This window comes from Hyaena hyaena, unplaced genomic scaffold (genome assembly GCF_003009895.1).
Source record: "Hyaena hyaena isolate Hyena2069 unplaced genomic scaffold, ASM300989v1 scaffold_1349, whole genome shotgun sequence".
In the NCBI taxonomy this organism is placed as follows: domain Eukaryota; kingdom Metazoa; phylum Chordata; class Mammalia; order Carnivora; family Hyaenidae; genus Hyaena; species Hyaena hyaena.
In genome coordinates this window covers 187,673-213,024 of record NW_024081983.1, presented here as the reverse complement: position 1 = coordinate 213,024, position 25,352 = coordinate 187,673, and the positions used below count along the sequence as shown (strand labels likewise).

At 37.6% G+C, this 25,352-nt stretch overlaps 1 protein-coding gene across 1 annotated transcript in view; it reads left to right on the top strand.

The window, feature by feature from the left end:
* The window catches only part of HEPH (hephaestin), a 103,296-nt gene that overhangs the window by 2,226 nt on the left and 75,718 nt on the right, over positions 1 to 25,352 (top strand). The window contains 8 exon segments of the mRNA XM_039223452.1: positions 7,229 to 7,405; positions 9,435 to 9,679; positions 14,160 to 14,372; positions 15,488 to 15,670; positions 16,760 to 17,014; positions 19,092 to 19,260; positions 20,472 to 20,608; positions 23,694 to 23,825. Of these exon segments, the coding sequence (XP_039079383.1) occupies positions 7,229 to 7,405; positions 9,435 to 9,679; positions 14,160 to 14,372; positions 15,488 to 15,670; positions 16,760 to 17,014; positions 19,092 to 19,260; positions 20,472 to 20,608; positions 23,694 to 23,825 (1,511 nt within the window).

The window sequence follows — 25,352 nt, the reverse complement described above, 5'->3', positions numbered from 1 at the left end:
CAAGCCCTACCTCACTTTCTTTTCTTTGAAAAATGACTATTTGGCTGGGTTTAGGGTAGTTGTCAGCCACTGGGAGAGAAAGTCAGTGGCAGAGGAGTTGGAGGGAGCTTGGCTGGGTGTGCAGGGAAGTTAAGTAAACATTAGGCTCCGTTCATTCCTTTGGCCAAAATGACCAGGACCACACTGGCTTAACTGCTTCAGGGATAGTCATGGAGTTGTAGAGACGTAGTTAATTTTCTTGTTGAAATAATGATAGTCCTCTGACTCACAAATTGAGGAGTTTATTGAGGTGATTGATCTGAAGAACACATAAGTGGGAATCTCAAACACTTAAAAACAACCACTTGGTTTCATGTTTTGAGATCCAAATTGGCATAGAATAAGCCAATACATGATAGCTGAACCAAACTATCAGTTTTAAATTTAAATTGCTCTCCATACTTTGTGTCTAAATAGTAGAAATATTTTAGAAAACATGTTTTCAAATTTTGGCTTTGCTAGTAACTAGCTGGTTGACTTTGAACAAATCCCTTCACTTCTCTGGCTTCAGTTTTCTGGATGTCGCATCAAGGGGTTGAAAAAAGATGGTTTCTAAAAGTCTTTATGGATGTATGAATTTGTAATGCACTCAGTCTTTTTTACAGAGCATTTATTATATTCCAAGCCCTTTGCTAGGATCTCAATTTGGATTTTCAAAATAATCCTGTGAGATAAATATTCTTATTTTTGGATGAGAAAACTGAGGTTCAGGGAGGTATGAAAGGTCACATAGCTATTACAGGCAAGAAGAAGGATTTGATTCTAGGTCTTCTGATCTCAAATTCTATGATACCACAATTGGGGTATGAGGAAATAAAGCAGTATTATTATTACAAATGCAAATATGTAGTGGAATCATATTGTCCAGGATGGTATAATGGTGATATGCTGGACGTTATTGCCAGACTGGGGTATCAAGAATCTTAGGTTCTAGTATTAGCTCTCAGGACTTTAGGTGAGTCCCTTCCTCTTTGGGCCTCAATTTTCCCATCTCTGGCATGCTAGGATACAGTAATAATGATTAAAGAATAATATACACCCAGTGCTCTATTCCCATCTCCCCCCTCTCCACCCACACCCATGAGTCCTCAGTTTGTTCTCAGCATTCAAGAGTCTCTCATGGTTTACCTCTCTCCCTTTCCCCCACCATTTCCCCACTTCTTCTCCCCATGGTCCTCTGTTAAGTTCCTCCTAATCCTCCTATACGTGCAAACATAGGATATTTGTCCTTCTCTGCCTGACTTATTTCGCTAAGCATAACACCCTCAAGGTTCATCCATGTTGCTACACATGGCCATATTTCATTTTTTCTCATTGCCATGTAGTATTTCATTGTATAGATAAACCACATCTTCTTGATCCATTCGTCCGTTGATGGACACTTAGGCTCTTTCCATGTTTTGGCTATTGTTGAGAGTGCTGCTATGAACATTGGGGTACATGTGCTCCTATGCCTCAGCATTTCTGTATCCCTTTGGTAAATTCCTAGCAGTGCTATTGCTGGGTCATAGGGGAGTTCTATTGTTAGTTTCCTGAGGAACTTCCACACTGTTTTCCAGAGAGGCTGTACCACTTTACATTCCCACCAACAGTGTAGGAGGGTGCCCGTTTCTCCACATCCTCGCCAGCTGGGTGTTATATGGAAAACAACTTGACAATAAACTATTTGTAAAAAAAAAAAAAAAAAAAAAAGAATAATAGAAATTGTATTTGTACTATCCGGAACCCTTTGGGCTTTTAATACTCTCTCCATTTTCCATCCCAGAAAAGAAAGACTTATATCTATTGAAGGTGAGAAAATTCCTATATGGAAACTAATTTTTTAGTTTTTATTCAAATTCCAGTTAGTTAATATACTGTGTAATACTAGTTTCAGGTGTACAATTTAGTGATTCAACACTTCCATACAACACCTGGTGCTCATCACAAGTGCACTTCTTAATCCCCATCTCCTATTTCAACCATCATCCCACCAACTCCCCTCTGGTAACCATCAGTTTATTTTTTATAGTTCAGAGTCTCCTTCTTGGTTTGCTTCTCTCTCTCTCTCTCTCTCTCTCTCTCTCTCTCTTTCCCCCTTCACTCATTTGTTTTGTTTTGAGTCACAGGGTGAAGAAAGAGCATTAAACCTTTAAAAAACAGAGAACCAAAAGGTCGATCTTGACAGACGGTTCTATTAGGAAGGCTGCTGAGATTAAGACAGGCTGTCAAGAGTACCTCAACATTCCTGTGTTCAGCTGCATGATTCCTTCACTCTAGAATGAGCCTGTTCAGCCCACTGTAACCCAATGCAGAAAGAGAGATGGAGAGAGAGAAAAGAGCATTGTCTCATTAAAAGAACAACTTGCAAATTCTAGGGAAAACATAGTTTTCCTGGGTAATGGAGACCAGGCCCACATGATAGTGAGATAAAAGGAAGATAAGGTAACGGAAGGAGAGGCTTGACTTACTGCTCGCTGACCTCCTTAAGACTATTTTCAAATGTATATTAATTAAATTTATATCTAATTCCAAGTAGCCCAAAAATTCATTCATCTTTTTTCTGTCTCTCTTTCTCCATATTCTTCTCTCCCTATCTCTATCTCCTCCTCTCCTCCTTTGGGCACCTCTTCATTCTTTTCTTTTGTTTTCTTTACTTCCTTTCTGTTCCTTTTATTTCTTTTATTTTCTGTTTTTCCTTTCTCCCAGGACCCCTGCTCACCTTATCTATTTTATTTACTTATTTATTTTTACCTTTCCCTTTTATTTTCCTTCCTCAGTCTGGCCTTTCTTTTAAGACTTCCTCCTATGGATTTGGCTGAGAGAAAATAGCCCTGCCCAAGCGAAAATTTTACATAGGGTTTTACATCCTTTATCTCACCAGATTTTCATAACAAACTTATGAGAAACCCAAAGGAGAAATTTCTCCATTTAAGAGATCACTTCCATTTATAGCTCACTATATTAGGTGACTTGCTCAATGTCATACAACTAATACATGATGATTCCAGAATAAGAACCCATTTTTTTCTAGGATATGAAAACTTTCAGTGTTACTATTAAATACCCAAGTGATCCTTAAGTTTTATAGGTTTTCCCTTTCTTCTGTTCTTATAGCATACTATAAAAACAAATAAAAAATGACAGCAACAATAACAACAACAAATGCAGCTTTGGGAAGAAAAAGAGTACCAGTCAGTGTGTTAGAAATAAAGAAAACTAATATTTATCAGGTGCTTATTAAGTACTCAATGCTATCTCATTCAAACACAACTGAAAACAGTACTCAAACCTGTTTATCTGAGTCAAAATGTATAGGAACTTATGAGTGTGTACATGTTGTAGCTATCTATAAAATGTTAAAGCTTTGTGATCCTGGAAAGTTTCATTTCTAAACCTGTTTCCCATCTGTAATAATAATATCCATTAATACTTTTTGATTACTAACTTGGACACTTGATCACTTTTTTGTGTCTAATGAACTTACATATTATAATTCATTTAATCTTCAAAGCTATTCTGAGATGTAACTAATAGTATTAATTCAATTTCAAATATGAAAACACTTTATCTAGAGAAATGAAGCAGTTTATCAAATCAAAGAGCTTGGAAAAGTGGAGCCAGAATTTTGTTTAGGTAGTCTGATTGCAAAACCTGTGCACTGGATGCAAAATGGGGAAGACAATTCCTATCTCACAAAAGTTTGGAATTAACAAGATGGCAGATATAAAAACCATGCTGTATAGTGGGAAATGCTAGGCAAATGTTAGGTAGCATTTTCCCCCAGGATTTATTGTCTAGCTCTTTTGGTCATTAGTCACTACCTTTGAATGCTTGTTCATTGTATGTTGAAGATCTGTACTGGTTTATTTATAGAATATTTTCACATTTATTATGTGTTTCTCTGATTGTGAAACTCTTACCTGGCGTCAGTTTTCTCTCTAGTTAAGTGAGTTTAAGGCACAACAGCTTTACTGGCATCTTTGTTTAAACAAAGTCTATGTTATATGCAGACTTTTGTTGAACTAGGTCACTCCCTTCTTGTTGAGTGTTCCAAGGCATTTGTGTCACCATATGTGGTACTATATGCAGACACATGTAAATGCACCTGTGTTTCACCAGTGAATGTGAGTATTGTCAGAGTGTAAGAGCTTAAAAGGACTTTTTGAGAGCTCTTTATGTAAAACCTTTTTTTTTTTTGTAGTTCTGCAGTTTGCATTTCATTATATTCTCAAATATTCATGACCGCACAAAGGTAGTAACCATATAGTGCAGCTCTATTATTTTATAGATAAGGAAATTAAGGCTCACTAAGGTGAAGTAACTTGCCTAAAGTCACTCTTTTAATCAGTGGCAAACTTGAATCAGCATCAGCTGGTGGGAGAATTTATGTTTGTGTCACTCTATGGCGTTCTAGCAGTAGCTGTTTATGGTATACCAGCAGAGTCCCTATTACCATTTTTGGCAATAGATACACAAAAACTTCTAAGACATGTCATCCACGTCCAAAGAGTTTATAGTCCAATCTGGGAAATAAAATCAGTTCATGAGGCAGCTCACAGAAAGGTAACAAAATTACAAAGTGTGACTTAATGCAATTGGGTGTTATAGAGAGTAAGTAGTCTTTCAGAGAACACTGGCATAGAGAGCCTGCAAAGGACCTTCTGTTCTGGGGAAGTTAGGATTTAAGTTGGCCCTTAGAGTAGAAATATAGAACATATGGTGTGGTGGGGACAGTAAGGATTAAAAAAAAAAAAACTGTAGCCAGTGGAGGGGGGGGGGCAGGGAGAAGGAAACCAGCAGTTACTTTCTGTTATGTTCTAAACTCTAATTGTACTTGGGCACTTTCATGCAAGTTTTGAATTTACTTCTCCAAGGCTGATAATATTATACATATTCCATAGATAAAGAAAACAAATTTAGTGTGGTTAAATATTGCCCAAGGCTATACAGCTGGTCAGTGGGAGACCTAGGTTTTGGAAAGAAAAATCCAGGAACAGGTCCTCCTCTGTACTTTGGCTCTGTACTTGGCTTTCTACCAAATGATAAATGGAGATTGGGGATTAACACTTGGGCCACTGCTGTGTGTGGAAGGGCCTGAGATTTTGTAGGGAAGTCTATTGTTCTGTTTATTAATCAAGGTAAATATCTAGACCTAGCCAAAATAAATATCTGGGAATTTCCTATCCGTATGTGAATCTGCATAGTTTTGATTTTCTATTTTTGATTAACAGTCCCTATCTCATGAGTTTAGGAGTAGGAGTTAGTGAAATAATTTATAGAAACCACTGAATATGGTGTTTAGTATATAGTAACTTCTCAATAAATGGTAGTTTCCATAATTATTATAATCATAAATGATATCAATTCAGTGTATCTCTTCCAATATGAGTATGTATGTCTGTTTCTAGAAGTGATTATAACTACATGTGATTGCGTGTTTCAGAGTGTACAGGGCTTTCCTAGATATGGCTATGGATACGGCATATTCATGTTCTCTGTGTATATATCTATGTGAGTGTGCAAGTATATTTTGTGGAAGGTGGTATAGTAAGGTGATTAAGAACACAGACATTGGAGTCATATTTTCTGGGCTCACAACCCAAGTCAACTGATTGTTAATGAGGTGACCTTGTTCAAATTACTTTACACTTCTATTCTCTAGTTTCTTTTTCCATAATATAGGGATAATAATAGCATTTGCTTCATAGTGTGGTTGTATTAAAAGACTTAATCTATATAAAATACATAGAATAGTGTTGACTTATGCACATTCAATAAATTATTATTATTATTAATTATTGTTATTATTGTTATTTTAGTACAAAGGCTCTTTGTGACAGTGTGGTTTTATGTTTGGATGCAAGTGTGTGCATTTTTGCTTTTAGATATGATTCCAATACTTCTATATGTGTATTTATATTATTGTCTTTCTTTCTGAGTTTAACTGTAGCTGTGTATGGTATGACTGAATGTTTCATCCCACTCCCAACAAGTCTAACCTCTTGGCTGATGTACTGGAATGAAAGCCTAAAGGTTTTAGTTCTGACTCTGACTAAGGATTGGTACAATAAAAAGGGTTTGTGCAGAGCGGGAAACAAGCAGAGAACATTTCTTCTGAGAAGTTAATATTTCCCTCACATATTCTCATTTGTTTTGTTTCATTTTTCACTTTTTTGAAGCATAACATATATGCAGAAAAGTTAACAAATGCTACATTCATAACTCAATATATTTTCACAAACTGAACACACCCATGTAACCAGTATGTAGATCAAGATACATAACATTACTTAGAAGCTTTTATCCTCTTCATTTCTTAGTCACTTATCCCTTCCTAAAGGGTAAACACTATCCTGACTTCTAACAGCATAGATTAATTTTGCCTGATTTTGTATTTTATGTAAATTAAATCATATAGCATATACCTTTTTCTCTGGTTTCTGGTGTCTTGTTTCTTTCTGTAACATTACATTTATGAAAGACATACATATTTTTATGTGTAGTTGTAGTTTGTTAATTATCATTGCTATATAGAATTACATTGTATGAAAAAAATACAATTTGGCTATTCATTCTAGTGTTCATGGACATTTAATTATCATTTGTTTTTAAACACAATTCAAAGAGGATGGGAAGTAGCAACAATGAAAAAAGAAGCAGAGGGAGAATTGGTGACATGCCTTAGATACTGAGTGAGTCGGTGGCCCAATCGGGTTTCTGGTACCTGTTTCCTGATTCTTGGGCCAGAGTACATTCTTCCTTTTACACTGTTGAAAGAACTGTATCAAGATTTCTAATCTGAAAGAAGTGATACATAATTATAAGTGACTTTCTAACTTTGCTTTCCAAAGTCCACTGTACAGAGATCATTGAATGTTTCCTGAAGTGAAAGGGATCACGTAAGGGAGAGATTCTGGGCTAATTGTTTTTTGCTTTCTAAGTCACTTGGTTTGGCTCTTGCCTTTTTAATTTTCCAGATACATGCAAAGCCCTTTTGTTTTCTTTCTTTCTTTCTTTCTTTCTTTCTTTCTTTCTTTCTTTCTTTCTTTCTTTCTTTCTCTCTTTCTTTCCTTCCTTCCTTCCTTCCTTCCTTCCTTCCTTCCTTCCTTCCTCCCTTCCTTCCTTCCTTCCTTCCTTCCTTCCTTCCTTCCTTTCTTTCTTTCTTTCTTCTTTCATACCAGCAGCTATTCATTTGCCTGTTTCCCAGAGTTATGTGGACCATGAAACCATGCCATCTCGTCTGGACTCTGTTGTTGATGTCTTTGTGTCCACAACTGACTGATGGGACCACTCGAGTCTACTACTTGGGGATCCTGGATGTGCAGTGGAACTATGCTCCCAAGGGAAGGAATGTCATCATGAACCAGCCTCTGGACAATGATATGTATGTTTAATCATTTGTGTAATTATAGCTGGAGTGGAGGGCACCATTGAGGTCAGGAGGTAGCCTTTTGAAGACCTTTTTTCAGGGTGTGTTTAGTCAGCTCCTAATCTCCAAGGCCATGCACCCAGTGGCATGTTTCCTGGTAAGATGGCTAGTTGATTCAGGAGCCAGCATCCTATATGGCGTCTGCTTTTCCATATTGAGGTGCCCCAACATTTGTAGGGTCCTAAAAATAATTCCATATTCTCTTGATTCTCAAATGATATCTACAATGCTTTCAAAGGAGAAAGAAATATGAAAAATATACAGTACTTATAAGATGTGTATGATGGAAACACTCTTCCATAGGTCAGTGGAACTCTATTGATTTCAGATATGGGATAATTTGAAAAATTATGGTAATCCTCAGAATCAGGTAAATAACAGTAATGACTATCCCTATGTAACACTTTCTCTATGACAGTCACCATACTAGAAATTTACATACTTTGTCTCACCTAATTATCACAAAAGCTCTAGGACATGAGTATAAATATCCTCATCTTATAGATGAGAAAACTGAGATTCAGGGAGATCAAGTGACCTGCCCAAGTCTCACAGCTAGTAAAAGGAAGAGCTGGAATTTAGGCCTTAGTAAAGTGGATACAAAGTTGGTACTTTTCTTGCCATTCTGCCTTTCACAGTTTTCATAAGATTAACCTTTCTTTTTTTTTTTTTAATGGTTATTTATTTTTGAAAGAGAGAGAGACAGACAGAGAGTGAGCAGGGGAGGGGCAGAGAGAGAGGAAGACACAGAATCAGAAGTATGTTCCAGGCTCTGAGCTATCAGCACAGAGCTGAACATGGGGTTTGAACCCATAAACTGTGAGATCATGACTTGAGCCAAAGTCAGTGACTAAACCAACTGAGCCACCCAGGCTCCCTGAGGTTAACTTTTCTTAATCTTAGAGCCTTGAAGATGCTCCATAAATATCTGTTGGGGGGAAAAAAGACTCCTTTGTGATCTTGAGTCACTGTTTCTCCCCCAAAGACTCAGAGTTTTCCAAAGTTAATTGTAACATATTAGAACTCTCTAAGAAGAATTAAAGTAAGAACAGCATCTACCTTTTTTTTTTCAAACCACCTTCCTATCCATCTAGTTTTGGAGTAACAGTCTTTTTATTAAAGGTGTCTTTGGAGGATAATTTTATTATCTTCCATCCCAAGTACATTGAAAGAATAGTTAACATTTATTAAGCTGTTACTATTTTCCAGGCACTGTCCTAAGCTCTTCATATGTTTTAAATTTTTTAGTCACCAGTATTGACTGTCCAAGTTGGGTGCCATAATTATGTCCATTTTACAATGGGAAAAATGTTCATAAAGAGGTTAACTAACTTGGGGCACCTGGGTGGCTCAGTCATATAAGCTCACAACTCTTTACTTTGTCTCAGGTCATGATCTCATGGTTCATGAGTTTGAGCCTTGCACCGGACTCTGTGCTGATAGCAGAGTCTGCTTAGGATTCTGTCTCCCTCTCTTTCTTACCGCCTCCCACTTGCTATCTCTCTCTCAAACTTAAACAAACAAGCTAAGTAACTTTCTCAAAGTTCCACAAATTTAGAAGTGACAATATGGGTAATATGGGAATAATCTTCCAAACCTTGTGATCTTAACCATTATGCTAGAAGACCTGTCATATATAGTAAGATGACTCAAGGTCAGGCCAGATGGATTGGGAGTTGATCACTTAAAAAGAGTCAGCCCATAGTTGATTGTCTCTTCATTGCTATATATTAGGTTGAACTGTGTGAAATTGCTTTTTTGTAGTTTAAAAGTGATCAAATATCAGCAATTTTATATAGTTTAATTTGATGGTTCCCATTGTCTAACGGATTCTAACCTAAAGTTTCTGTGTTTTGATAAGTACAATCACATTTTTCTCTTGAACAAAAATAGACCTTTTTTGGTCAGCTTCCTCTGGAAAAAAGCTCTCCAGATGTTTAAAGACTGTGGCAAAATCGTACGTCATTCTTTTCTTTCTTCCCAGAGTAGCTTCCAGCTTCTTAAAATCTGACAAGAACCGGATAGGGAGCAGCTACAAGAAGACCATCTACAGGGAATACAGAGATGGCTCTTACATGGATGAAATAGCTCAGCCTACTTGGCTGGGCTTCTTGGGTCCAGTGTTGCAGGCTGAGGTGGGAGATGTCATCCTTATCCACCTGAAGAATTTTGCCACTCGTCCTTACACCATCCACCCCCATGGTGTTTTCTATGAGAAAGACTCAGAAGGTAAATAAGACCACCCTTTCTTTCTCCTATCCGCAACAAATACTGCATTGCTTTTACTGCCATTTGAGAGAGAAGAGCTGGGAATGAAAATAATCTTTAATCTCCTTATTGATCTGAGATGGCAGGGTAGGTACATGGGATTCAATCTTCTTTTTATCATAAAGAATTACTTGAATAACATTTTTTCAAAATTTTATTTAAATTCTAGTTAGTTAACATATGATATAATATTGATTTCAGGAGTAGAATCTAGTGATTCATCACTTACACATAATACCCAGTGCTCATCAAAACAAGTGCCCTCCATTATACACATAAAATATTTAAGGGGTACCTGGGTGCCTCAGTCAGTTAAGCCTTTGACTTCGACTCAGGTCATGATCTCACAGTCTGTGAGTTCTAGCCCCATGTTGGACTCTGTGATGACACTTCAGAGCCTAGAGCCTGCTTCAGATTCTGTGTCTCCCTCTCTCTGTGCCTCTTCCTTGCTTGTGCTCTCTCTCTCTCTCTCTCAAAAATAAATAAACATTAAAATAAATTTAAAAAAATATTTGACTGTGCTTTGCTAAGAGAGAGTGTGCTGCAAATTCAAGAGAGTATTATTCTAGTGTCACAGTCTTCTTTCTTTCTTTCTTTCTTTCTTTCTTTCTTTCTTTCTTTCTTTCTTTCTTTCTTCCTGCATCCTCATACCACATTTAATATAGTTTACATATGTTTAATTTACATATATGTTGAGTTGAGTTTTACTTGACTAGTTAACATATTTTGTAAACATATAACATTTATAATTTTAATTTCATTATTTTACTTTAACATTTGGAACAACAACATTCTTCTGAATCTTAAATAATTCCATAAGCCCTTGAAAAGCTCAGTGACTATCAGGCACTGTGACCATGGGTTTATTTATTTATTTTTTAAATTTAAATTTATTTATTTAAATTCAAGTTAGTTAACATAGAGTGTAATATTGGTTTCAGAAGTAGAACCCAGTAATTCATCACTTACATATAACACCCAGTGCTCATCCCAGCTCAGTGTCGCAGTCTTCTGAAAGGTCTGGTTTTCTTCTTAAGAGGAAGTTCAGTTTACTAATCTGTATCCCCCATCCAATGGCCTATGATAATGACAAAACAGTGAGCGTGGGGAGTAGAAGGGAATCATGTTTTGGCTGAGTCACTAACTCCCTGTATCACTTTGGGCAAGTTATTTTCCCAGAGTTTTCTCCTCCATAAAATGGGTAACTGGACCAACTGATCATTCAGTTGGCTTCATTTAAAGAAAGTAATTCTAATATAGTTAAAATTCAGTGTTATATTAGTTTCAGAAGTACAATACAGTGATTCAACACTTCATACATCACCATGTACTCATCACAAATGCCCTCCTTAATCCCTATCACTTATTTAAGCCATCCACCCACCCACCTCCCCTCTGATAACCATCAATTTGTTCTTTATAGTTATGAGTCCGTTTCTTGGTTTGTTCTCCTCCCTATTTTTTTCTTTTGCTTGTCTTGTTTCTTAAATTCCACATATGAGTGAAATCATATGGTATTTATTTGTCTTTCTCTGACTGACTGATTTTGCTTTGCATAATACTCTACAGCTTTACCCATGTCATTGCAAATGGCAAGATTTCATTCTTTTTTTATGGCTGAATACGCCATTGCATCTATCTATCTATCTATCTATCTATCTATCTATCTATCTATCTATCATATATTTACCATATCTTCTTTATCCATGCATTAATGGATGGACACTAGGGCTGCTTTCATGTCTTGACTATTGTAAATAATGCTACTGTAAATATAGGGGTGCATGTATCCCTTTGAATTAGTGTTTTTGATCTACTCTAGAGGAAAGGGGTTGGTCTGCATGGTGCTGGATCCTTTAAGGCTTCGAGTTTTGAATCCCAGCCATGCGCCAAAGAAAAAAACACAGGAGAGCTGTGGCACAGCGTGAGCTGACTGACCTTGCTATTCTGTGACCTTGCCTGAACAGTGAGGGATGTGAGATCCTCTGTCTGGGGACAAGTGATTGGGTTGGTGCCAACCCCCCCCCAACATCAACACGATGGGACTTCAGAGAAGCACAGCAGCCCCCAATGGAGGCGGGACATACTTACACCAGCACCCCGCTGGTGCTGGCAACTGCGTATTTACTGGAACAAGACTAACTTTGAGCTAGCCCAACATGCCTCTCTTCTAGAAGACCTGAATAGGCAGCACCCAACATGCACCAAATGTACTGAAAATTGAGTGCTTCAAAATGACACTTGCAGCTCTGGTGGAAATAGTTAGACTTATTTTTGTTTCTGTTTTTTTTTTTTTCTTTCTTTCTTCTTTTTTTCTTTTGGAATCAAGTTCATAGTTTCTTGTTTGTTTCATTTCCTTTTCTGTTCTGTTCTGTTTTTGTTTTTGTTTTGATCAGGCTTCTTTTTTCTTTTCTTTTTATGATTACTTTTTCCCCCTTTATTTTTCTCTGGAATCAGCTGTATAGTTTTTTTAATTCCCTTCACATTTCTTGCTTTTTTTTTTTTTTTTTTTTTTTTTTTTTTTTTTTTTTGGATCATGCATTTTCCTTCCAGGCTTATTTTAACAGACAAATCAAAGCACACCTAGTTAAAGGCCCAAACACTTCCCACTGCAAGCAAGGAGAAGCTCTGCAGAGGATTGCCCACTGGGAAAGACTAGGCAAAACACAACAGCTGAGTGCACACAGCATATACCAGAAATACTTCCTAAAGTGCCATGCCCTGGACAGTGTATGATCCTTTTTTAAGTACAGATTCAGGAAACATAACAAGCTTTTAAAACATGCAAAAGACAGAAAGTTAGTCAAAATGACAAGACAGAGGAATTCTCCCCAAAAGAAAGGTCAAGAAGAAATCAGAGCCAGGGAGGTGCTCAAAACCGATATAAGTAATACATCTGAACAAGAGTTTAGAACAACTTTCATGAGATTACTATTTGGGCTTGAAAAAGCATAGAAGACACCAGAGAAACCATTACTGCAGAGATCAAAGACCTAAAAGCTAGTGAGGCTGAAAAAAAATGCCATAACTGAGATGCAAAACTGACTGGATATAGTCACAATGAGGACAGAAGAAGCAGAGAAGAAAATAGGTGATACAGAGGATAAAATTTTGGAAAATAATGAAGCTGAAAAGAAGAGGGAAATAAAACTATTAGATCATGAGGGGAGACTGAGGGAACTAGTGACTACATAAAATGAAACAACATCCGTATCATAAGAGTCCCAGAGAAAGATGAATGGGAAGAAAGGTCAGAAGGTTTATTCAAACAAATTATAGCTGAGAACCTCTCTAATCTGGGGATGGAAAAAGACATTCAAGTCCAAGAGACACAAAGAACTTCCCTCAAAATCAGTAAAAACAGGTCAATATCATGACATACCGTAGTGAAATTTGCAAAATGCAAAGCTAAGAAAAGATTCTGAAAGCAGCTGAGGACAAAAGGTTCTTAACCTACAAGGGTAGACACATATATGGTTAGCATTAGACCTGTCCACTGAAACTTGGCAAGCCAAAATGGAGTGGCAGGAAATATACAACGTGCTGAATGGGGAAAAAAAATGCAGTAAAAAATTCTTTATACAGCAAGGCTGTCATTCAGAATAGGAGAGATAAAGAGTTACTGAGTAGTTTTTCTCCCCTCCCCCTCCCCCTCTTCCCCCTCCCCCTCCTCCTCCCCCTCCTCGTCCTCCTCCTCCTTGTCCTCCTCCTCCTCCTTCTTCCTCTTCCTCCTCCTCTTCTTCTTCTTCTTCTTCTTCTTCTTCTTCTTCTTCTTCTTCTTCTTCTTCTTCTTCCCCTTCTCCTTCTCCTTCTTCTTCTTCTTCTTCGGGGTAGCTTCCTAGTAGTGTGATTACTGAATCATAGGGTTGTTCTATTTTTGATATTTTTAGGAATTTCAGTTAGCNCTCCTCCTCCTCCTCCTCCTCCTCCTCCTCCTCCTCCTTCTTCTTCTTCTTCTTCTTCTTCTTCTTCTTCTTCTTCTTCTTCTTCTTCTTCTTCGGGGTAGCTTCCTAGTAGTGTGATTACTGAATCATAGGGTTGTTCTATTTTTGATATTTTTAGGAATTTCAGTTAGCTTAGATTGAAATTCTGTAATTATCTGCTTTCTATTTTCTAAAGAGTGCCTGAAGAGGGGGTGGGGGGGCGGGGATTCTGTGTTCTTTCTCACTTCTATGCCATTAGCTTTGAGCTAGGATACTATTAGATCAGTCTGTGCAGCACTTTCCATGACCACAGACCCTTCTCCAATGTCTAGCACCTCTCCAGGTTCTGGGAGGTTGATAAAAGTTTTGTGGTTCTTTGGCTGGTTATTTCTTGAACATGTTCCCTCCTCAGATTGTGAGGACCGCTGTCTCATATATCAGCCCTCTCTTTGCTTCTATATCTGTTAGGCTCCTTCCTACTCACCCTGAGACTGGGCATGTGCAATTTCATTTTCTAGGCTCCCTATACCCAGATGGCTCCTCTGGTCAGCTAAAAGCTGATGATTTTGTTCCCCCGGGAGGCAGCCACATTTACAACTGGACCATTCCAGAAGGCCACGCACCCACTGATGCTGACCCAGCATGCCTCACCTGGATCTACCATTCTCATGTAGATGCTCCACGAGACATTGCTACTGGACTCATTGGACCCCTTATCACTTGTAAAAGAGGTAAAGACCCCATGGGCCAGCAGATGTGGTGTGGGATATCTACAGGAAGCAGTGATGTGTGTTGGATCAACAACCTGAAGGGATGTTATTTCAGCACTCTTATTTATTATCAGGAATAAACCATGCTAAACTTTTTTTTCCACTATTTTTTTTTTTCAATTTCGTTACCTTAAAAAAAACTTCAGGTGCATTTGGGTGATTCAGTTGGTTAAGCGTCCAACTTTGGCTCAAATTATGATCTTGTGGTTTGTGAGTTCAAGCACTATATCAGGCTCTGTGCTGACAGCTCGGAGCCTGGAGCCTGCTTCAGATTCTATGTCTCCTTCTCTCTCTGCCCCTCCCCCACTCTCTCTCTCTCTCTCAAAAAATATTAAAAAATAAACATGTTTCTTTTTTTTTTCTTACTTCCTTTTAAAACCTTAACTTAGTAATGATGGGAGTAAAATCATATAAAAGTAAGGTGCGCGATAAGAGTTTAAGTGTGGTTAGTATCGAAAGTAAAACCATTAGGATTTGGAGAGGACTGGAGACTTGGTTGGAAATACGGTATGTTTAAGTATTGTCAGGCCCAGAAGACCTGGGTATTGCAGGGGTATGGTCAGAGTAAGGCCCGGGTTGAATGCATAGGCAAGGATGGTGGGAGGGAATTATTTTAGATTTATATGCCCAACCATCAAGCTCTAGGCTCAGCTGAATTGGGTTTAACTGGGGAAATAGAAATTTGGAAATCGAAATTAGCAGCAAAAGTGGTGCTTAAGCGGCTCAGTCAATTAAGCATTTGACCATTGATTTCAGCTCAGGTCATGATCTCATTCATGGTTTGTCAGTTTGAGCCCCATGTTGGGCTCTTTGCTGACAGCCCAAAGCCTTCTTGGGATCCTTTCTTTCCCCTTTCTCTGTCCCTCTGTCACTTGCTATCTCTCTAAAAATAAATAAATAAACATTTAAAAATTGGAAAAAATAAGAAATTATCAGCAGAAAGCCTTATCTGCTTTCCTGTTGCCAACAGACTCTTAAATCACTCTCTTTTGCTATTTCTTTCTTATGAGTACCCTTTGCAAGTTACTGTTGCTAAGGAAAGGGTGTTTTCAAGGGCATTTTCTTTCTTACTCTAGGAACCCTGGATGGGAATTCCCCTCCTCAGAGGAAAGATGTGGACAGTTATTTCTTCCTGCTCTTCAGTGTGGTAGATGAGAACCTTAGCTGGCATATTGATGAGAACATTGTCACTTACTGCTCAGACCCTGCTTCAGTAGACAAAGAAGATGAGGCCTTTCAGGAAAGCAATAGGATGCATGGTGAGCTGGGAGAGGGTGGCCACACCATGGGACTGAAGACTGATGGAGGGTTTCTACTGGGCCTAGCATTTGGTATTTACTTTCACATATCTGGTTCTTTTTAATCCTCACAAGAACTTAAAATAGTAGGTGCCTTTTCCCTGTTTTACCTATGAGGAAACTGAGGCTCCAAGATTACACAATAGATAAAGTATACAGCTAAAATTCCAACACTTATATGTCTGACTGCACAGGCTGTGTCTTGCAATTAGATTCCTTGGCTTCTAATGTAGAATAGCCTAAGTTATCAATTACAAAGTCATATACTATATGCTCAGTCACTCAGGGTGAGGGTTTCCCACGGGTACGATTAGTCAACATTTCTTTGTCCTAAAAAGGATGGAAAAGTTACCGGCTTTGTGGGAAAAACTGTTCACTACGAGGGAGTAGATCATTTTAATTAAATTTAAAACAAACTAAAGACAAAAAAGCTCTGAGTCATGGGCAGATAATGATTTTAGTAATAGAAACAAATTTATTTATTTTTTTTGTTTAATTAAGAAAGGGATTTACTTCCCTTTGGTACCAGAGATTGTCTCAAAGCCAGAAAGTCCCAAGGGGGGTAGGAAACTTAGATGGAAGATGTAGGGATGGGTTGGACAGTTCAAATTTCTCTTTGGTGTTACACCAATTGCTTTTGATAACCATGGTAATTAGTTAACTTGACAATTGTCCTGTGGAAATTATCAAAGGGAATTGTCCTGGAAGGAAAGAATAGCTTGCAAAATAAACCCCATTCCATAGAAAATTTCTTCAGATTTCTGGGTTGGAATCTTGTTTCTATCACTTAATAGCTCTTTGGCCTTGGGAGAGAAGTAACTTTACTTCTCTGAGCCTTGGTTTTCCCATTGTTTGCTTGAGATCAACGATATCTGCTTATTTTCCAGGGATGTTTGTGAGATTTTAAATGAAATAAAGCATCTGGTCAACACAGTCTGCTTTTTAAAAATTCATTTAAATGTTATCTATTATTACTGTCAGATGACAAACCTTCTCCCATTAGACTGTACTTTCCTAACTCTGATATTTTCCTTGGATTTTCATTTGCAGCAATCAATGGCTTTGTCTTTGGGAACTTACCAGATCTAATCATGTGTGCACAGAAGACTGTGGCCTGGCACTTGTTTGGCATGGGCAATGAAGTGGATGTCCACACAGCTTTCTTCCATGGACAGATACTGACCATCCGGGGCCATCGCACTGATGTGGCTCACATCTTTCCAGCCACCTTTGTGACTGCTGAGATGGTGCCTCAGGAACCTGGCACCTGGTTGATTAGCTGTCAAGTGAATAGTCACTTGCAAGGTGAGAGTCAACATCTCTGACCCTTGAAGTATAGAAGGGAGATGGCATTAATGATCATCAGGAGTCTGGAGCCATAAGATAGGTCTCTCAGGTGGGACAGTTAGGTATAAAGAATGAAATACTAGACTAGAATTCTAGGACTTAACCAGAACTTTCCCTGGCTCAGCTGTTAAAACTTGCTGTCCTTTGCTCAGAATTCTAAGGAATTAAGACCTTGAGTAATTTGCAGCTGATTGAACAGGGACTGAAGGAGAGATTACAAAAGAGTAAGGCTTCTTCAGGAGATCATAAAGTACTGTGAGCAAGTAGTGATGCTTTAGTTGAGACCCAACAGTAATAGGGGTAGGAGATTTGGTTGTCAGAGAAAACATTGTTGAACTAATGACATAGTGCATTGAGGAGCATCAAAGGAGAGGAGAAATATATGAGAAAATGGGAAATGAGAAATATATGAGAAAAAAACAAAGGATGAGTGATTAAAGGTTTGAGTTATTGTCTCACCTCTGTGAAAAACTCACTTGTATGACTTTGTAAAATTGTCTCCCCATGTATAGACCTCATTTTCCACATCTACAAACTGAGTGGTTGATTGATGTAAATAGTGTCTAAGATCCCTGCTAGCTCTTTATTTTTTTTCTTTTCCTTTCAAAATTTTATTTAAACTCTAGTTAGTTAATATATAGTAAAATATTCAGCTCTCACTTTCTAGGATTATTTGATATATGATAAATTAGGTGGATCTCAGGAATGTAATATGAGTCTGTGAAAGTAGATTTGAGTAGGCGAGGAGTTATAGACTAGAAGGATAATGAGTCTGTGGTAGTAGGTGTGAACAACAGAGAACATTTACCCAGGCTTCATTATCCATGGCTTTCTCTCAGTCCCAAACATGCCTGGGTAAAAGTATAAATGTGGATGGATATTAGGGATCCAACACAATCGTGAAGCAAGTATGGGTCTTAGGGACATGCAGAAAAGTTTTAATTCAAATCCTGGTTCTACCAGTTGCTTAATATAACTTCTCTGAAAAAAGAAAATGATCATTCCAATTTACAGTTAAAAGATAGGATTTTAAGTCTCAGTTTCACCATTGACTAGCTGTGTAATATTGGGCCAGTTTCTTAACCTCTCTGATCCTTAGTTTTCTTCATGTACAGAAGGGTATATTAAAAGTCTGTTTCACATGACTTTTAATCCTCATCATCATATGAGGATTGAAGGAGGTAACATATGTAAAGGTAACATAAAGCACTATTTATACATTATCACTATGCATACCTCAATATAAATTCTTCCACATTTGGAGATACTATTTAGAGTTCAAATTTTACTAGGGCACCTTGGTGGGTCAGTCAGCTAAGCATCCAACTTTGGTTCAGGTCATGACCTCGCGGTTTGTGAGTTTGAGCCCTGCGTCAGTCTCTGTGCTGACAGCTCAGGGCCTGCAGCCTGCTTCAGATTCTCTCTCTCTCTGCCCTTCCCCCACTCATGCCCTCACTCACTTGCTCTCTCTCTCTCAAGAATAAATAAACATTTTTTTTAGAATTCAAATTTTCTTGACATTCCCAAGTCTAAAGTGTCATCTCTATGTATAGAAGATGTTCCATTATTTTGAGAGCTTTCCAGTTTACATGTAACTTAGCCCCGTTTTTATTCTTCTCTTTTTTTAAAATGTGATGCTCCTACCAGCCCAGTGGTAGACCTTCCTATTCTCCTCATTTATGAAACAGGGGTTAAAGCTCAGATCTATGAAGTGACTGGCCCAAGGTCTTATAGCAAGTGATAAGGATTAGATTTGAAGTCAGGTATTTCTCACTTCAAACTCATTGATGTTGATACAATGTAAGCCTTTTGCAGAAGTAGGAATAAGGATCTAGTAAATGAGCCAGTGTTGAGCAAGTGAAGGTAATTGAATTCACACATGGCTCCCTTTCTCCCAGTCAGGCTATTGAGGAGGGAAAGAAAGTGGCATAGTGAAAGTTGGGAGGGGGAAAAAACAGGAGAAGGAGGAAGGTGGGTCATTTGGGTATAAGACCTGTTGGGTGGAATGGATCCAGCCATGATATTCTTCCTCCAGATGGCATGCAAGCACTCTACCAGGTCAAGTCTTGCTCCATGACTCCTCCCATGAACCAACTCACAGGCAAAGTTCGGCAATACTTCATTGAGGCCCATGAGATTCTATGGGACTATGGCCCAATGGGTCATGATGGGAGTACTGGGAAGAATTTGAGGGAACCAGGCAGGTAAGAGGCAATGGGCTTCCTTCCCCAGCTTCTGGGACAAGCCCGCCACCTATTACTCCCTCTCAGAAATATCTCACTACACTTGGGGGTTATACTTATTGTCTGGCTGCAATTACATAACACAACTGTTTGCCAAATTCTTGTGGTTCCCTAAAGAGGTTGCTCTTGGGAAGATACAAAGATTTTTGTAGGGTTATGTCATATTCTTAGCAAAGGATTCAAGCAGAGTTTGAGATTGCTCCTGCTATGATCCCAGGTCACATTCAAAAAATAAAACTCAAAAGAAACCAGAACAGTTGAAATGGCATTTATCCAACTCTTCTTTATTTGACTCATTATTTACCTCATGGTTCCTTCCTTTCTTTTCTAGAGCCTAAAGGAGGCATTTGAGAAGGAGTATAAAAAGCACTCTAAGAAATGTAGGAAGTGTGGGAGAAATCTACCTTGTAGCCATTCCATTCTCATTCTTTTGGAGGAATTTCTCCAAATTCTCCTACCTCATCTGTAACTCATGTAGGCAAAATAGAGCAGAAGGTTGCTATTCAGTTGCTAGGCCTTAAGATATACTGACTCACTGGGCTATCAGTGGTTACAGGTATTTTACAGAAGAGGTGCTTAATAAATGACTAGGAGAGTTTTCAAAGAAATATTCTAGGGCACCTATCATGTTTATTCTTTCAGTAAGAAATAATGGAATGAATCTGAAGAAACCATAAGAAAATAGGAACCTGGATCTCAATATAACTTCTAGAATCTCCAACTGTGCTTGCTAAGTTTGTTGGCTTTCATTTTGAAATGAAGAGTATTTTTTACTAAGGTGAGAAAGGATCTTGAATACATGAGGATGATTAGGGCATGTATAAGGCTATGTAACTTAAGAGGGCAGAACTTGTCCCATTGTCTGGAACTTACAAGGGGAAGATTTTAGCCTACTATAAAGAACTCTAACCATTAAAGTTTGAATAGTAAGAATGATTGCTTTCTTTGAAAATAAGTCCCCTGGCCTTTGAAAGACTCAAGCAGGCAGAAGCTGTATATCACTAATTAGTGGTGTCATCAAAGGAGATACCTTCACTGGGTGGAATTTAACCTGGATGATCCCTGAGGTTCTTCCTAAACATAAGTACCTATAACGTATTGAGACTAAGAGTGAGATGGGGATCTATATGATACATAATTAAATCATATGATATTTGCCTCTTTATATCCAGTGGCTCAGATAAATTCTTCCAGAAGAGCTCCAGTCGGATTGGGGGTACTTACTGGAAAGTCCGATATGAAGCCTTCCAAGATGAGACATTCCAGGAAAAAGTGCAGGTGGAGGAAGATAAGCATCTTGGAATCTTGGGTGAGGAATTCTTAACATATGAAATTCACTTACTGGAACATGATAACTGGTGAAGTCTTAGAAACTAGAGCCTGGGTGGGGGCACCTCAGAGGTACACTTGAAACAAACATCTCCCAAACCGAGTCCTGAGGGATGAGTGTCTGCTGAATAAAAGGTACAAGTCTGAATGTGTTTGCAAAACACTATGTTAAACATGGTCAAATAGCGTTCTTTGCTGCAAGACTTCTCATTAACTTGCACTTATTTTTGTTTATCATAATTATTCAAAATGGGAAGAGTATATAGAATTTATTATACTGAACTACTGAACTTTTTACTAGTGAACATGCTCTGGTAGCACTGTTATACAGAACACACTTTAAATTTTTTAATGTTTATTTATTGGGGTGGGGGGAGAAAGAGAGGGAGACACAGAATCTGAAACAGGTTCCAGGCTCTGAGCTCTCAGCACAAAGCCTGACGCAGGGCTTGAACCCATGAACGGCAAGATCATGACCTGAGTCAAAGTCAGATGCCTAACCGACTGAGCCACACAGGTGCCTCCAGATTACACTTTTAGAAGTGCTTCTCTAGGTATATTTCTGAAGGGATATATAAGACAATAAGACTGTCCAGGTTCTTGGCAATATGAAGCTAGGAACAGATTGGAATGGCATGCAGACATGCTTGCTACAGTGAGGGATGTAGTACAAGGCTTAAAGCTTTATCCTGGATAAGGTATCCAGAAGAATAGTATTGTGAAAAGCACAGATATAGCAAAGTTGGGTGTGTTTAGCCACTTGGTAGAGCCAGGAACTAAAATAGATTGGATGGAAGAAAACTTTTGGAATGAAAGTAGTGTAATTGACCATGTTCTGGGGATAAGTGTGTGACAGTTGATTCTAGGAAGTATGAACATTTGTTCTTCCCATCCATGAGCATGGAATGTCTTTAAATTTCTTTGTGTTGTCTTCAGTTTCTTTCATCAGTATTTTATAGTTTTCAGAGTACAGGTCTTTCACTTCTTTGGTTAGGTTGATTTAGGTTCTTAATTTGGTGCAATTGTAAATGGGGTTGTTTCTTAATTCCTTTTCTGCTGTTTCATTATTAGTGTATAGAAATGCAACACATTTATGCAAATTTATTTTGTATTCTTCTTTACTTAATTAATTTACCATTTCCAGTAGTTTTTTGTGGAATCTTTAGGGTTTTCTTTAGATAGTATCATGTCATGCAAATAGTGAAAGTTTTCCTTCTTTCTTACCAATTTGGGTGCTTTTTATTCCTTTTTGTTGTCTAATTACTGTGGTTAGGAATTCTAGTACTATGTTTAATAAAAGTAGTGAATGTACATCCAGTAATCACACTACTGTATATCTACCCCCAAAACATCAAAGCATTAAATCAAAGGGATACACCCATCTGTATGTTTATAGCAGCGTTATTTACAATAAGCAGATTATGGAAGTAGCCTAAATGTCCATTGAAGGGATATATATATATGAATATATATGAATATATATATGAATATATTCAGCCATAAAGCTTGCAATTTGCACCAATATGAATGGAACTAGAGAGTATAATGCTAAATGAAAACTGTCAGTCAGAGAAAGATAAATACCATATAATTTCACTTCCATGTGTAATTTAAGAAACAAAACAAATGAGCAAATGAAACGAGAAAGAGAGAGGCAAAGCAAGAAACAGACTCTAACCTATAAAGAAAAACCTGATGGTTACCAGAGGGGAGAAGGGTGGGAGGATGGGTGAAATGGTGAGTGAAGAATCATTGTAATGTACACCTGAAGCTAATATAACACTTTATGTTAACTACACTGGAGTTAAAGCAAAAATAAAAATAAAAAAAAAATCCCCTTGCTAGTTACAATTCTATTCAGACTTTCTCTTTCTTTATGCTTTAGTCTTGATAGGCTTTCTGTTCCAGGACATTTTCCATTTCATCTAGGTTATCTAGTTTGTTGGTATACGATTATTCATAGTACTTTCTTAAAAATTTTTTTCTGTAGAATTGGTAATAAAGTCCTCACTCTCATTTCTGATTTTAGTAATCTAAGTCTTCTCTCTTTTCTCTTAATCCATATCTATGACAGTTTGTCAATTGTGTTGATATTTTTAGAGAACTGACTTTTGTTTTCATTGATTTTCTTTACTGTTTTTATTTTCTATATTTTATTTATCTCTGTTGCTCTACTCTTTGTTAGTTTATTCCTTCTTCTATTTTTGGGTTTAGTTTGTTTTTATCTTAATTCTTTATGTTGTAAAGTAGGTTGTTGATTTGAGATGTTTTATTAACCCAAATATTTATAGGTATAAATGTCTCCCTTAGCACATTTTCCATGGCATCTCATTTTGCTACATTGAGGTTTCATTTTCACTTGATTCTTGGATCATAAGTACGGCATTAGGTGTGGAAATTGAATACAAAACAAGCCAGAAATACTGAGCTAGGGTTTGAGTCTGCACAAATGCTCAGAGTATTGTCTTGGTACTTCTGGTTAATGTCAAAGGTGACTGAGCCAGATTAAAGGTTGTGGATAGTGGAACAAAAACGGCTCCAGGAATCATGGCTCTACTACTTAGCTCAGGACCTGGATAGAGGATATAATAATTTTATATATTCAGAATTGGTTTGGGCTTGAGGCAAAATTAGATAAGTATCTGATGTATTTGATGAGTAAATGCAGCTATGGGAATTGGGGCAATAAACGTAGGGGAAATGGGATTGAACCTGACAGTGGAATGGGGTAGGAGAAAGACTTGGCTTTAAGTCATGATTCTGTTTCTAATCAGTTATTTGAATTTGGGAACATCAATTCCACCTCTCTGAGCTGCAGTTTACACATTTGTAAAATAAAAATATCCCCTGCCCTGTATATAATGCTTGAAGATCAAAATGAGAAAATTAATTTTTAAAAATGCTTTTTATGGCTGTAAATTGCAATACACTTAAAGGAATTATTTTTATTATTACGCAGGGAGGGTTTATCTTTTTCATTCACCTTTTCTTTCCCTCCCTCTTGTTTCCAACCTCAATGGTTATCTCTGTTTTCAATCCTATTGTCTCTCTTTTCCATCTTCCAGGGCCAGTGATCCGGGCTGAGGTGGGTGACACCATCCAGGTGATCTTCTACAACCGTGCTTCCCAGCCATTCAGCATACAGCCTCATGGAGTCTTTTATGAGAAAGATTACGAAGGAACTATATACAATGATGGTGAGCAAGCAGGATTTCCAACTAATGTGGGCTGCAGTAAATATCATGTAGCTCTAGAGGACAAATAAATAGGGGAGGAAATGAGGGAAGAGACAGAATTAATTGCCCTGCATGGATACCACTGAATGAATGCATGATATTATAGTGAACCAGATCTGGGCTCAACAGGAGACATATTCTTTGAAATATACTTTAAATATATATTTCAATATATTATGACTGACATTTTAATGATATTTGTCCTTCCCATCCATGAGCATGGAATGTCTTTAAATTTCTTTGTGTTGTCTTCAGTTTCTTTCATCAGTATTTTATAGTTTTCAGAGTACAGGTCTTTCACTTCTTTGGTTAGGTTGATTTAGGTTCTTAATTTGGTGCAATTGTAAATGGGGTTGTTTCTTAATTCCTTTTCTGCTGTTTCATTATTAGTGTATAGAAATGCAACACATTTATGCAAATTTATTTTGTATTCTTCTTTACTTAATTAATTTACCATTTCCAGTAGTTTTTTGTGGAATCTTTAGGGTTTTCTTTAGATAGTATCATGTCATGCTAATAGTGAAAGTTTTACTTCTTTCTTACCAATTTGGGTGCTTTTTATTTCTTTTTCTTGTCTAATTACTGTGGTTAGGAATTCCAGTACTATGTGTTTGCACGTATAGGAGAATTAGGAGGAACTTAATGGAGGACCATGGGGGAGAAAAAGGGGGGGAAATAGTGGGGGAGAGGGAGGGAGGCAAACCATGAGGGACTCTTGAATGCTGAGAACAAACTGAGGACTGATGGGGGTGGGGGGAGAGGAAGGGGGGTGATGGGCATGGAGGAAGGCACTTGTGGAGATGAGCACTGGGTGTTATATGGAAACCAACTTGACAATAAACTATTTTAAAAAAAGGAATTCCAGTACTATGTTTAATAAAAGTAGTGAGTGGACATCCTTTCCTTGATTCTGACGTTAGGGGGAAAGCTTTCAGTTTTACCCCATTGAGTATTATATTACCTGTGGGTTTATCATCAATGGCCTTTAAGGCTAGTATCTAAAATATATAAAGAACTTATACAACTCAACACCAAAAAAAATAATTCAATTAAAAAATGGACAGAAGACATGAACAGACATTTCTCCAAATAAGACATCCAGAAAGTCAACAGACCCATGAAAAGACACTCAACATCACTCATCATCAGGGAAATGAAAATCAAACTACCCTAAGATATCACCTCATGAATGTCAGAATGACAAAAATAAAAAACACAAGAAACAACAGGTGTTGGTGAGGATGTGGAGAAAGGGGAACCCTCTTACACTGTTAGTTGGAATGCAAACTGGTGCAACCACTATGGAAAACAGTATGGAGTTTTCTCAAAGAGTGAAAAATAGAACTGCCTTATGATCCAGTAATTTCATATTGGGTATCCACCCCCAAAATAAGAAAACACTACATTGAGTATCATGTCATCTGCAAATATTGAAAGTTTTTTCTTCTTCCATGGTGATTAGATGTTTTGTTTTGTTTTGTTTTTACC